This window comes from Odocoileus virginianus, chromosome 13 (assembly GCF_023699985.2).
Source record: "Odocoileus virginianus isolate 20LAN1187 ecotype Illinois chromosome 13, Ovbor_1.2, whole genome shotgun sequence".
NCBI classification, from domain to species: domain Eukaryota; kingdom Metazoa; phylum Chordata; class Mammalia; order Artiodactyla; family Cervidae; genus Odocoileus; species Odocoileus virginianus.
In genome coordinates, this window is record NC_069686.1 from 51,855,425 (window position 1) to 51,869,199 (window position 13,775).

Below are 13,775 nucleotides of genomic sequence, written 5' to 3' on the forward strand. Positions count from 1 at the left end.
GAGGGACCAGGAAATGGGGCAGAGATGAAAGCTAGGAGGAGAAGAGTGGCTGGGAGGCCCAGGAGATCTTTTCCAGAAAGTGTTGTTCTAGCAGACAGTATGAAAAATCAAGCTAGTTCAGAGCTGAAGCAGGGGTTTCCTGACCACATATATTTACCATTTGTCAAAGCAAGAAATTTTTTTTTTTCTAATTTTCAACCTCAATATTTTTCCCTTTTTCCCCCCCCTTTTATGTTGCATGTTAGTATCATGTTACAGTATTATATTGTGGACTTTAGGGATTTTATGTAAGATTAGGAAAGTTGTAAATCTTAAGTTATTATTTGTGACACACATACATATCTGTCTATCTATCTATCTATATATATACACACACACATATATACTGTATACACATGCACACACATATATTAACTTGTATTCACAGAGCCTATTTCCAGAAAGCTACACGAGAAATTGGTTACAGCCAATGTCTGGGACACCCTTGAGGATTAGGGATTGGAGAAAGATTTTCTACTTTTGTACCTTTTAAATCATGTGGATATAATGTATCCCCAATTCCAAAAGTAAATAATACTAGAACTAAACAAATAAAACACAGGCCATTTTATCATGTTGAATTTTGATAGTTACAGGTAAGGAATTTTAAGATACGGCTATAGCTAGAAAAAATGTGACTTGGTTCTCTGAACTCCTGGCCCTGTGGCTTAGTCTATAGGGAGTAGTGGGTGGGTTTATTAAAGTAACATTAAGTTGTTGTTCAGTTGCTAAGTCATGTCCAAGTCTTTGCCACCCCATGGACTGTAGTACACCAGGCTTCCCTGTCTTTCACTATCACCCAGAGTTTGCTCAAACTTATGTGAGCAAATCCAGTGATGCCATCCAGTCGTCTCATCCTCTTGTGCCCCCTTCTTCTCCTGCCTTCAATCTTTCCCAACATCAGTCTTTTCTGAGTTGGCTCTTCCCATCAGGTGACCAGAGTATTGGAGCTTGAGCATCAGTCCTTCCAATGAATATTCGGGGTTAACTTCCTTTAGGATTGACTGGTTTGAACTCCTTGCTATCCAAGGGACTCTCAAGAGTCTTCTCCAGCACCACAATTCAAAAGCATCAATTCTTTGGTCTCAGCCATCTTTATGGTACAACTCTCACATCTGTACATGACTACTGGAAAAACCATAGCTTTGACTGTATGGACCTTTGTTGACTAACATTAAGTTAGCATTGGTCAAATATACCATACTAAAGGGTGGTATCAGAGAAGGCAATGGCACCCCACTCCAGTACTCTTGCCTGGAAAATCCCCTGGACGGAGGAGCCTGGTGGGCTGCAGTCCATGGGGTCGCTAAGGGTCGTACACCACTGAGTGACTTCACTTTCACTTTTCACTTTCATGCATTGGAGAAGGAAATGGCAACCCACTCCAGTGTTCTTTCCTGGAGAATCCCAGGGACAGGGGAGCCTGGTGGGCTGCCGTCTCTGGGGTCGCACAGAGTCGGACACGACTGCAGCGACTTAGCAGCAGCAGCAGTAGCAGCAAAGGGTGGTGTGGTAGTATATTAACCATATTAAATTGTTGATTCCTGCTACTGGACAGTTTCATATGAATATCTGAAAAGTCAGTGTTCTTTCTGGGATAATAGCCCACATTTGAGGTCATGGCATGCATGGTAACTGATTAAGCAGATTCTGTTTTCATGTACTGAGTCCTGAATTCTGTACTTCTGATTCAAAACAGAATTTGTTGTTCAGTCATTAAGTTGTATCTGACCCTTTGCGACCCTATGAACTGCAGCTCACCAGGCTTCCTTGTCCTTCTCTGTCTCCTTGAGTTGGCTCAAACTCACGTCCATCGAGTCAGTGATGCCATCCAACCATATCATCATCTGTCGTCCCCTTCTCCTCCTGCCCCCAATCCTTCCCAGCATCAGTCAGGTGGCCGAAGTATTGGAACTTCAGTTTCAGCATCAGTCCTTCCAAGGAATATTTAGGATTGATTTCCCTCAGGATTGCCTGGTTTGATCTCCTTGCTGTCCAAGGGACTCTCAAGAGTCTTCTCCAGCACTACAATTCTAAAGCATCAGTTCTTCGGTGCTCAGCCTTCTTCATGGTTGAACACACATCCATCCATGACTACTGGAAAAGCCATAGCTTGACTATATGGACCTTTGTCAGCAAGGCACTGTCTCTGCTTTTCAATACACTATCTAGGTTTTTCATACAGAATTAGAGCATTAAATTCTCAATGTCATCAAAATATTCTCTTGGAGAATTTTTCTGTTTTCTTTTTGACACGATTTATTCAAAAGAAATATGGGTGTTAATTATTGAAAAGGTGTTTTTTCTTTAATATAAAGAAATTGGAGAAAAGCTTCCAGTTAAACACACATTATTCAGTTCTATGAGTCTTAGATTAGAAATTTAGCTGGTGTATAAAGTGATTGTTAGGAAAGTATAATGCTGTTCAGTTTTCTCTTTTCTACCTGTATTTGAATTTTGGGTTTAAAATAGCTAACACTGAACATGTGCATCCATAGATATGGCTGCTGCAAATACCAGAATATAGATGTCTTGATACTGTAAGTGGTGATTCATGTAAGGAGCCTCAAGATTTTGGAAACAACTCAGTGAAATGGAAAGTTGCTTTTTTGATGTCTGCAGCCATGCTGGATAAGCTATGATTCAAGCAATTAACAATGAATTTGGAACAAAGAATATTATTTATTTTTTATGAAAATGGAAAACTGAATTGCTTGTTAAATTCAGATAAAATTGTATAGCTATTGGCATACCAAACCAGGTTTGACAAATAAAATGCATATTCTTTAATTAAGGAAATTTTCTTTTTAGCTGTAGGTTAAAGTCCCTATAATATGGATTCTATTTGCTATTTCCTAGTGGGAGAAAAAAAACTGTTTATATTTCCATGGATATAATGTGATTATGGGCAGTCCTTCATTTACAAATGAAGTTTAGACTTTAGTTTCATTCAGATATGATATAAAATTTCTATGAAGTGAGAAATTGGATTAGCTATATTTTCACTTTTTATATTTTGGTCTCCATCAGCCATTTTTTTTGTTTTCCTTCTCAATGTTGACTCCATGCCCACTGTTCGGGTTTCCAACATGTTATATGGCTACTTCCCTGTTTTTAGTTTTTCTCTTGTTTTTTTGCTTTTTGCTACCAAAATTCCTTTCTGATTACTCTGTATCTGTTGCCTGCCCCCCGCCTCTTTTTTTTTATTATCAACAATCCTCTAACAAATGATAACTGCAAGTGAGCTTACAGGTGAGCTCCTTATAACTTAGTATGGTGGCCTTTTAGTCATCCTTTGCAGCATTTGGCACTGTTAACCCATTTACCCTGTTTTGAAATTTTTATCCTCTGGACTTCTTAGTCCCTGAACCTTGTTTTCTACCTCCATAAATATTTTTAGTTCCTTCCCTTTGCTTTCAGAATAAGAGTGCTTCCCAAGGTTGTAACCGTGAAAAAAATTCCTTTTTTTTTTTTTTTTTTTTTACAGTTTTTGCAGGAGAACCCCATTCATTTCTACTTCTTCTGTTACCATCTTCATGCATAGCTACTTGACCTTTTTTATTTGCTGTCTTAACTTGATTGCCCAGTGTCTGATCCACAGATGTTATACTCATAGAGTCAGTGATTGGGTTATGTATACTATTTTGTCTTTTTAAAATATCTTCTCTGTTCCGTAGTTTTCTTTTGAGCTCCTACCATATTTATTTGTTCCTCGTACAGGATAATTTCTTTAGACAATAATCTCTACTCAGTCTCTCCCTTTCTTCTCTTTCCATTGTCTGCTGAACCCTTTCAGGTGAGGCTTTTGTTCCATACTGTTCTGTCAAAAAATTGGTGCTTTTGAACTGTGGTGTTGGAGAAGACTCTTGTGAGTCCCTTGGACTGCAAGGAGATCCAACCAGTCCATCCTAAAGGAGATCAGTCCTGGGTATTCATTGGAAGGACTGATGCTGAAGCTGAAACACCAGTACTTTGGCCACCTCATGCGAAGAGTTGACTCATTGGAAAAGACCCTGATGCTGGGAGGGGTTGGGGGCAGGAGGAGAAGAGGATAACAGAAGATGAGATGGCTGGATGGCATCACTGACTCGATGGGCATGAATTTGAGTAAACTCTGGGAGCTGGTGATGGACAGCGGCTGGATGGCATCACTGACTCGATGGGCATGAATTTGAGTAAACTCTGGGAGCTGGTGATGGGCAGGGAGGCCTGGTGTGCTGCGATTCATGGGGTCGCAGAGAGCCGGACATGACTGAGCAACTGAACTGAACTGTTCTGTCAAAGTTGCTCTTGTCAGGGCTATAAATAATCTCTTGCCAAATCAAATGATCAATTCTCAGACTGCATTTCACTAGACTTGTCAGCAGCATTTGTCATAGTTGTTCATTATCTCCTTCCCAAAACAGTTTCTTAACTTGGTTTCAAGGTCACTACATTCTTCTTGTATCTTTTTATATTACTGGATCCTCCTCAGTTTCCTTTGCTGGATCCTTCTCCCTTTTGTGATCTCTTATTGTTGGAGCGTTCCAGGGCTCTGTCAGTAGCTCTCTTCTTCCTAGGTGATCTCATTTAGTCTCCTGACTTTAAATATAACCTATTTGGTTTTCTGGAGCTTCCCTGGTGGCTCAGTGGTAAAGAATCTGCCTACCAGTGCAGGAGATGTGGGTTTGATCCCTGGGTTGGGAAGATCCACTGAAGAAGGAATTGGCAACTCACCTCAGTATTCTTGCCTGGAAAATCCCATAGACAGAGGAGCCTGGTAGGCTACATAGTCCATGGGATTGCAAAAGAGTTGAACACGACTTGGCGACTAAACAAGAACAAATTTAGTGTTCTGCTTTAGAATAATTTTAGTATTCCCTCTCCTTTGTTACCTCCCTTCAGTTTTGCACTTTCAGATTGTAGAGTGAGGTCCTTCCACTTGTAGAGTCTTCATTTAGAATATACATCATCCACTAAATTCACGTATATATTGGTTCATTGCCAATCACATTTCCTTTTCATCTTCTATCTTGAATCTATATTAAGGTGTTTTTATGTTTTATGTTTTTTATGTTTAAAGTTTAAAAAAAAACTTTATTTTTCTCAAGTATTTTTCTTCAAATGGTTTGCTTAAGTGATATAATCTTGGAGATCTTGATTAGCTGCATGTCTTTTTGCTATCCCTTTTAATTAATGGGTATCTCAACTGGATATGACTCATGAGTTCTTCTTTCCTTTCAAGTAGTCTAGATTAGCTTCCATTGTTTTTTACTTTCTGATGTTGGTGATAAAAGTGCAATGCAGTTGTTTTTTTTTCCCTTTATTGATAATTTTTCTTTCAGTCTGAATACTTACAAGGTTTTCTTTTTATTCATAAGATTAATGAATTTTATAAGGATGTGAGTAGATGTTTGTCTTTTCTTTTCAGCTCACCCTGAAATGTGGTTCCCCATTTCGTTTATCCATCAGAGGTGTTTTCTTTAACCCAAAGAAATTTTCTTTTATTTACTTAATTTTTGCTTCTCCTTCATACATTGTGTCCTTTCTCCTTTTGAACACCAATTTTTCACATTAGTTTTCAGGTTCTGTTCTTCAAGTGATTTTTCTTTGTACTTCATCTCTCTCGTAGTCTACTGATTTAGCTGTCAGTAATAATGATCTTTTTAAAAAATTTATCTACTCAGTTTGGAAATCATGGAAGGGAGTGTGTGTGTGTTGCATTAGAATTTATTTAGGTGCTATAACAATTTTTGTGCAGGTGTTTAGTTTTTCTAGCGCTTCTCTTTCACTAGATATATGTTCTGATGATTTACTTGTATCCTGCTTTTCCACATGATGGAGCCCCTCACATGATCAGTTATTTTTCTATGATTGTTATTGTTCTTGTTCAGTCGCCAAGTTGTGTCTGACTCTTTGCAACCCCATGGACTGCAGCCCACCAGGCTTCCCTGTCCCTCATCATCTCCCAAAGTTTGCCCAAGTTCATGTCCATTGAATTGGTGATACCTTCTTACAGTCTCTCATCCTCTGTTGCCCTCTTCTCTTTCTGTCTTCAGTCTTCACCAGGGTCTTTCCCAATGAGTCAGCTGTCCACATCAGGTGGCCAAAGTTTTGGAGCTTCAGCTTCAGTGATTTCTGTTTCTATGATAGCTCATTGGAAATCAAGTCTGGTTGCTGAACTATTGTAAATAGCAGGACTGCCAGAGGTTGGGAGAGATATAGTGCCTAAATTTGAAGGACAGTCAGCCCCACTAGAAATACCTGAAGGAAGCTCAGTGCTCTTTGATGTACTTGAACTGTCCTGGTTTCCAAAGTTGGGAAGACCCACCTGTCTCATGTTAGGAGAATCCAGCATAAGCAGAGGGCTGGAAGATAATCTTACACCTGGGGTCTTCAGATACTTAAAAGCCAAGCCAAGGCAGTGATCCACAGCCATCAGTTGTGTTAGTTGTTGACCGGGGCTCTGATCCTGTTTTTCAGTCAGTTAACCATCCATGGGGTGATTTAGCTGCCTAACAGTTTGCTCTGATGTTACTTCACTAGAGTCATAAACTTTATCTAGCAGCCTGCAGGTCACAGTAGCTGCTTAACTTGAGAAAGTTAAGGAACTTGGAGTTGGGCAAAGAAAACAAGCCACAGTCAAGGTGTTATATTACAGACTATCCTTGATCCTTTCTCATTTCAATGCCTTTACATTCTAATGACTCTCAGATTTATTATATCAGTCCCTTCTATTCCCCTGACTCACATATCCTGTGCCCCACCCAACAGATCAACTGGGGTATCTAATGAAACGTTACAGAAATGTTACAGATCCAAACTTTTTTTTTTTTTTTTAACCTTGCTGCAACTTGCAGGATCTTAGCTCCCCACAGGGAGCTTCCACAGGGATTGAACTGTGCCCCCTGCAGTGGAAGCTTGGAGTCCTAACCACTGGACCACCAGGGAAGTCCCCCAAACAGAACATTTGATTGTGATCTCCAAACCTGCTGTTCTCCTCACCCTTCCTCTCTCAGTGAATGCATTACCACCATTTTTTCACAGTTAATTGCTTAAGCCAGTATCTTAAGATTCATTTTTTTACTTCTTTCCCCTGTTTCATATCCATAATATCCCTATCCCAATTGTTCAGCATATCCTATTGACTGTGCTTTCGAAATGTGTCTAGACTGACCACTTTTCAGCACCTCTGTCTCTCTCATACATCCATATATTGTTGTTCCTCTCCTGCTCCACTTCAGGTCCCTATCTGCTCTCTGTTTCTGCTCTTGTCCTCTACAGTTTATTCTCTAGAAGCCAGAGTAATCTTTTTAAAAAGTTAAGTGTTGCTTACTTCCAAAGGATTCTAAGGAAATCTAGACTTCATGCCATTGCTATGGCTGTCCATGGTCAGGACCTAAGGTGCTTCCAACCTTATTTTCTACCATTTGCCATGACTCAGTGCATTTTAATCACATTAGACTCCCTCCGCTTGCTTAACTACGTCGTAACCATCTTATCTCAGAGCTCTTGCATTTGCTCATTGCTTTGTTGAGAGTACTCTTCCTCCAGATTTTCTCATGATTCCCTTCCTCATTAAATTCGTGACAACTTATTCAGATCTGTTTGAATTGCTTTATCATAAAGATTATTCCTGACCACTCTATAAAATAGATACTCCCTTAATTCCCTATTCCACTTGCCTGTTTCAGTTTTTTTAATGGCACATATCACCACTTGGATCATTTATTTGTTCATTGTCAGAAGTTCTTCCAGTCACCCTTTATGAGGAAAAAACCTTTAAATGCTGTATCCCTAGGACTTGGGCTTCCCAGGTAGCTCAGTGGTAAAGAATCTGCCTGCCAATGCAAGAGCCGCAGGTTTGATCCTAGGTCTTGAAGATCCCCTGGAGGAGGAAATGGCAACCCATTCCAGTATTGTTGCTTGGGAAATCCCGTGGACAAGAGGAGGCCAGCGGGTTACAGTCCATGGGGTCACAAAGAGTTGAACACGATTGAGCACACAAATTTATGACAGTGCTAGTTACATAATGTCGCTCAGTCGCTAAGTTGTGTGTGACTCTTTGTAACCCCATGAACTGCAGCAGCCAGGCTTCTCTGTCCTCCCCCATCTCCCGGAGTTTGCTCAAGCTCATGTCCATTGAGTCGGTGATACCATCCAACCATCTAATCCTCTGTCACTCCCTTCTCTTCCTACTAAATTACTTGACAGGCACTCAATAAATAATATATACTTCAAATGACATCTTTACCAAATTTGAATTGGATTTTAAAATGAAAAAGTAGGTATACATGTAAATCTTCCTGGAAATAAGTCATATTTTTCAAAGTATTGCTTTTTCGTTTTCTACTTTTCCAACCTGTTTGCAAAAAATGTAATAAACTTGTTACTCTTGCATATGTTTTAAATTTCAGTTATAGTATTTGTATTTTATTTTCCCATAAAAACTTAATATGTAACCTGCCATCTTTTTTTCATTTTAAGAACAAAATTCCATTTTACCTGTAGGTTATTTCTTAATAATATATTTATTACCAAATTCTTCATTTGTGTTTTATGTTAAAAGAAAGCATGTAATATAGTATAATGTCAAGGCCATTGGGATTAAAGAAAAGAGAAAAATGCATATATGGACTTTTTTCCTTTCTGATTTTTATAATATCCCAGTTTTTCTTTCTTTCTTTTTTTTATTTCCTGGATATCACCTTGGTTAAGAGATTGGTTTTTCTCCTTATGTTGTACTCACTGTCTCTAAAGGACCTCTTGTGATCTTGACCATATCTGCTATCCTTTGTTTTGTTCTTTGCTTTTTTCTTCTAATTACGACCATCCTCAATTTCCAGTGGATAGAATTTACTTCTGTAGGTTAATAAGAAAGAATAGGTAGGAGAAAATTTAGTGAAATAATCAGTTCAGTTCAGCTCAGTCGCGTCTGACTCTTTGCGACCCCATGAATCGCAACACACCAGGCCTCCCTGTACATCACCAACTCCCGGAGTTTACTCTAACTCATGCCCATCGAGTCGGTGATGCCATCCAGCCATCTCATCCTCGGTCGTCCCCTTCACCTCCTGCCCCCAATCCCTCCTAGCATCAGGGTCTTTTCCAATGAGTCAACTCTTCACATCAGGTGGCCAAAGTATTGGTGTTTCAGCTTCAGTATCAGTCCTTCCAATGAACACCCAGGACTGATCTCCTTTAGGATGGACTGGTTGGATCTCCTTGAAGTACAAGGGACTCTCAAGAGTCTTCTCCAACACCACAGTTCAAAAGCATCAGTTTTTCAGCACTCAGCTTTCTTCACAGTCCAACTCTCACATCCATACACGACTACTGGAAAAACCATAGCCTTGACCAGACGGACCTTTGTTGGCAAAGTAATGTCTCTGCTTTTTAATATACCATCTAGGTTGGTAATAGTAGAAAACAAAATTCAGCTTGAAAGTGGCCTAGCATGTATAATATTAGCATATATTAATATAATTTTATGTATAACATGCTAATGCACTTTAATACAGCGTTCTAATCTCTAGGGGAGACCAGTAAACCTTACGAGTAAGGAGGGAAGTCATTGGTACAATCACTTGCTGTTTTGCTCACGTTTTCGAAGGGTCATTGTACCTATCGCCATGGGTGGGCGTTGGGAAACAGCATATCTAAAACTAACAGTCCCACATAGCCATATGCCGTTGGCAGCTGGAGAGTCTTGTAAGTCAGGAAAGGCCCTTATTCTTATGCACACTTACAAACACCTCTGTCTGGCTTAGTGCTATAATGTGGAAACTGTTTTGTGGCAAGCTACTTAACACAACAACACTTAATCAAAACTTTTTAAATGGTTGACTTTGGTAATTAAGACATTAATTTGGTTTTATTTTTATTTTTTCCAGGTGTATGGTGGCTGATGAAGTAAGTGTTTTCATGATTTTTATGTTGTTTATAAAATTCCCCAGCCAGTTTTTATTGTCTGCTATTTACCCTGTACTCTCTCATATGACTGTACATCTGTATATGGAGAGGAGATGGGGAGGGCGAGGAGGAGGGTGGCAGGGCAGCAGCAGAGAGAATAAGAATGAGAAAGAGAATGAGTATGTGTGTTTGTGTGTGCATGCACGCAGGGCGTGCATTTGGAACTTGTTAGTATTAAAATTAGTGATCCAAAAATTCTATATTTGTGGCCTCAGAAGAATGAATGCAACCCCAAATGAAGCTCAACTCTTCTTTATTTGTCAAAATGCTGCTTGCTTAGAACCTGGACTTTTAAGATTTTGCTTTAAAGGTTATTTTTAATTGTTTTATATGAATGTGAAGTGTACTATTCAAATGGTGTTTTATTGTCACTAATCTATTTGATACCTTTGAGTGGCATGTACTTGTATATACTCATATTCAGATTTTCCACTGAAAGGGAAGCTCTTGCTACATAAGCTGCAGTACTCTGCATACATTCTGAGTAAATTTAAGTCAATAAAGTTCTGATTTTTTATATCATTTTGAAAAATGTGTTACTGTTTTCATATCTTTAATGATAGCAAAACATATACATTTAAAAATATATCAGAGCTGAAGAAAATGGATATTGAATTTTTAAAAAAGATATAAGTGAAACCATAAAAAATTCTCCCAATTAGCTATTTTTTAATTTAATTTACATGTAGACTCACCAATGGCCTGCCTCTAGGAAAAAAGTAAATAAGAGTATAACATGCAAATGAGTGCCAAGCAGAAGGTTGATATATGGCTTCTTGGTTCATGCTGATTTATAATTACTGAAGTTTTTAGTTTGAACTCTATAGGCATTTATTTAGACTAAATGTTACAGTTAGAAACATAGTCATTGCCTGTGAAAAAGTTCAGCAGTGTAACTAAAGAGACAGGACATGGACATTTAGAAAAAAAGTAGAAATTTCTATTTTGCAACAAGATGAATTCTGAAAGAATCTACATAAATTTATAGATTTGAGAGTCCAAAATTATTAAAAGAGGCTTATGTTTTTAGTCCCTGAATATGTTTTCACCAAATAGGAGTATAAATTCATACTTCAAAACCTTAAAACTAGACATAACCATTTTATAAAATGTATAAATGTGTACTACATGTATTGATGTATGTATAAATTGTTTTTTAAATAGACCAGTTTTATGTTCACAGTCAATATAACATGTTGTATTATTTGGTAATCTCCTCAAGTGATTCATGGGGAACATTTTATTGGCTATGACATGTTATTGCTACCTTGTTCCTCAATTTGGTGTTATAGTGGTTTGAATATGCCTTAAATGTGCAGAATCATTCATGGATTGAAATAAACATTTGATTAGCACCTTAACTCTGCTTAGCATTTATATTTCCCTGTTTTCTCAGTTAACATTAGACTAAGGCTGGTGCATGATGAGTTCATCATGAGCACTTTAGCCAACAAGAGTTTTTCATTATACTCTTCACTTTTCATGTCCTATTATTTACAATTAAACTTGTCACATGTCGAAGGATTTGTGGTAATCTTTCAAAACTATTATTTTTAAATTTAATAAATTTAAAAGAACCTTTTAATATTTTCTCAGTACTTAAAAGAAGATTCTCCCTTTTGTGTCCCTCATATCTCCTCCCTTTTCACCAGCACTTTAAAGACTCTTATTTTTTACAATTATTTGACTTTCCAAAGTTCATTATGTTGAATCCCCTACCAATAAGGTTAATTAAGGAAAAGTCCTCAATTTAACATATAAATACAAAAAATAGTCACAGAAATAGCATAGTGTAAATTCTAAGATCACAGCTCAAAATATAATAACATCCTCTGTATTTTGATTGAGTTGAAATGCCATTTCTGTGGAATCTTATTGAGCTAATATGGATGAAAGTGAGTAAATTGAAAGTCTTGAAATAGAAAGAACTTGTATATATGTAAATTATATGAACTCTGGTTTGACCTTCATTTTATTTTCTAATACTGTTCTCCTTCTCTTGCTCTTATCACAAAACAGTAGTGAAGTCAGAGAAGGAAATGCAGTTTATAATTTGGAGATCAACTACATTTTGATTTTAAAATTAAAAAATATATTTTGATATGAATATTCAACTTATAAATAGAGCTTTAGGAGAACAATTTTGCATCTCTATTATTGATCTCTTTTTTTTTTTAATGCGTGACTACCTTCTTGGAGTATTGTATAGTTTAACTGCTGTGATCTTTCCTCCCCAGCTTTAGAAGCAAATGACTTCCTTCACTGGTGTAACTGCGTCCTCTTCTAGTATCTTTCCACTAATATCTTTTCTAATGTATAAAATCTTTGTGCAATTATATAATCTATCTATTGCGTTGTGCAATTATGTAATCTATCTATTGCGTATAAGATAGTCATTAAGTTAAAATTGGAATGGTGACTTACTTCTGTTTGTCTGTGTGATCTTTGAGTATATATTATGAAACTATGTTTCAGATAACCAACCAGCTTTATTAGAAGCTGCAACTTTTAATAAAATTAACTTTGCAGACTTAGCTTAAGCCCTTTTAATTCCTGTTTCCCCTTCTCGGTTTCGTGTAGTTAAGTGTTGTTTCAGAAGCTATACGGTAGACATATAGAAACTCTTTTGAAATAGTATTCCTTTAATAATGGAATTTCGGGCACAGTCTGGAGTCAGGCTCTTGCACTATTACCTTTAGTGTTTTTTAATAGTTTTTTAACCACTGTGTCTTTGTTCTGTTGAAGATTTTTATTCACAGAATGATTTTAAATGTGAAAAATAATTTCCCATTAACATATACCAGGTAATTCAAGTGGATACACATGAGGAAAATATTAAACCTACACATTTAGTACCTTATTTTCAAGGATTTAAAGGCAATTATTCTTTGTAGAAGCTTAGTGTTTACCAAATTTTTGTGATGTTCATTTTTACTTAAGAAAATGAGATTGACATCCTGGGTTTAGGTGAATAGCTTAATAATTGTTCAGCTATGAACAAAATGTCAGTACATGGATCTGTCTTCTCTGTGTATTGAATCTATTATCAGAGTTAGAAAATTCCTACTTTCCTTGTTTGTAATAGTTTTGTTAGTACTATACTTTAGTCCTCTCCCCCTACATTTTTCCCTGTTTCCTTCCTGTTACTTGAGAAAACATTTGGAAGGCAGGAATGGTATACCAAATAAAGTATTGCTTTCCTTCCTTTTTCAGAAGAAAAGGAAACCTTTTGTCAAGGCTAAGCCGCTTGGCTTGGCTTACTTTGTGACTGTTTTGGGATTAATAGATAAATATTTGGAACAGAGACCAGAGAGTTATCATTATGGATGCTCTTTTTTTTTTTTTTTGTTGTTGTTGTTCAAGGTGCTTCTCTGGAAGAGAAGTTTGGAGGGGAAAGGCTGTGGAAGCTGTTGAATGCTTGCAGAAGTTTTTCTGGAGGCTGAAGTTTGAAAAGCCTTGTGATTTTCTCTGCAGGCAGAAATCTGTAGGTGTCTCAAAACACCAAAGAACCCTCTTTAGAAGATTATTTCTGAGCAGAATACCTTAAAATTGATACTGTGATATAGACTCTGCCAACATTTTAGGTTTGAGGACTAAGAAATTAAACCAGATGTGAAGAAATTTATTTTTCCTTTTATATAAGCCGACCTTGGTTTGACAAAGTGAGCTAAGAGGATAGTTTTTATTCCATTTGCTTCTACAAATCCTTCTTTCTCTTTATCAGACCCTGGTGGAATTGAATGCCCTCTGAGATTTTACTGTTTCTGATAAACAGAAACATAACC

At 37.4% G+C, this 13,775-nt stretch overlaps 1 protein-coding gene across 3 annotated transcripts in view; it reads left to right on the top strand.

Annotated features, from left to right (window-relative positions):
- Nucleotides 1–13,775, top strand: part of ZRANB3 (zinc finger RANBP2-type containing 3) — a 273,757-nt gene that overhangs the window by 97,797 nt on the left and 162,185 nt on the right. For all 3 annotated transcript variants that reach the window (XM_070476275.1, XM_020879240.2, XM_020879241.2), the window contains exon 3: nucleotides 9,912–9,930. In XM_070476275.1, the coding sequence (XP_070332376.1) occupies nucleotides 9,912–9,930 (19 nt within the window). The remainder of the gene's footprint in view (nucleotides 1–9,911; nucleotides 9,931–13,775) is intronic.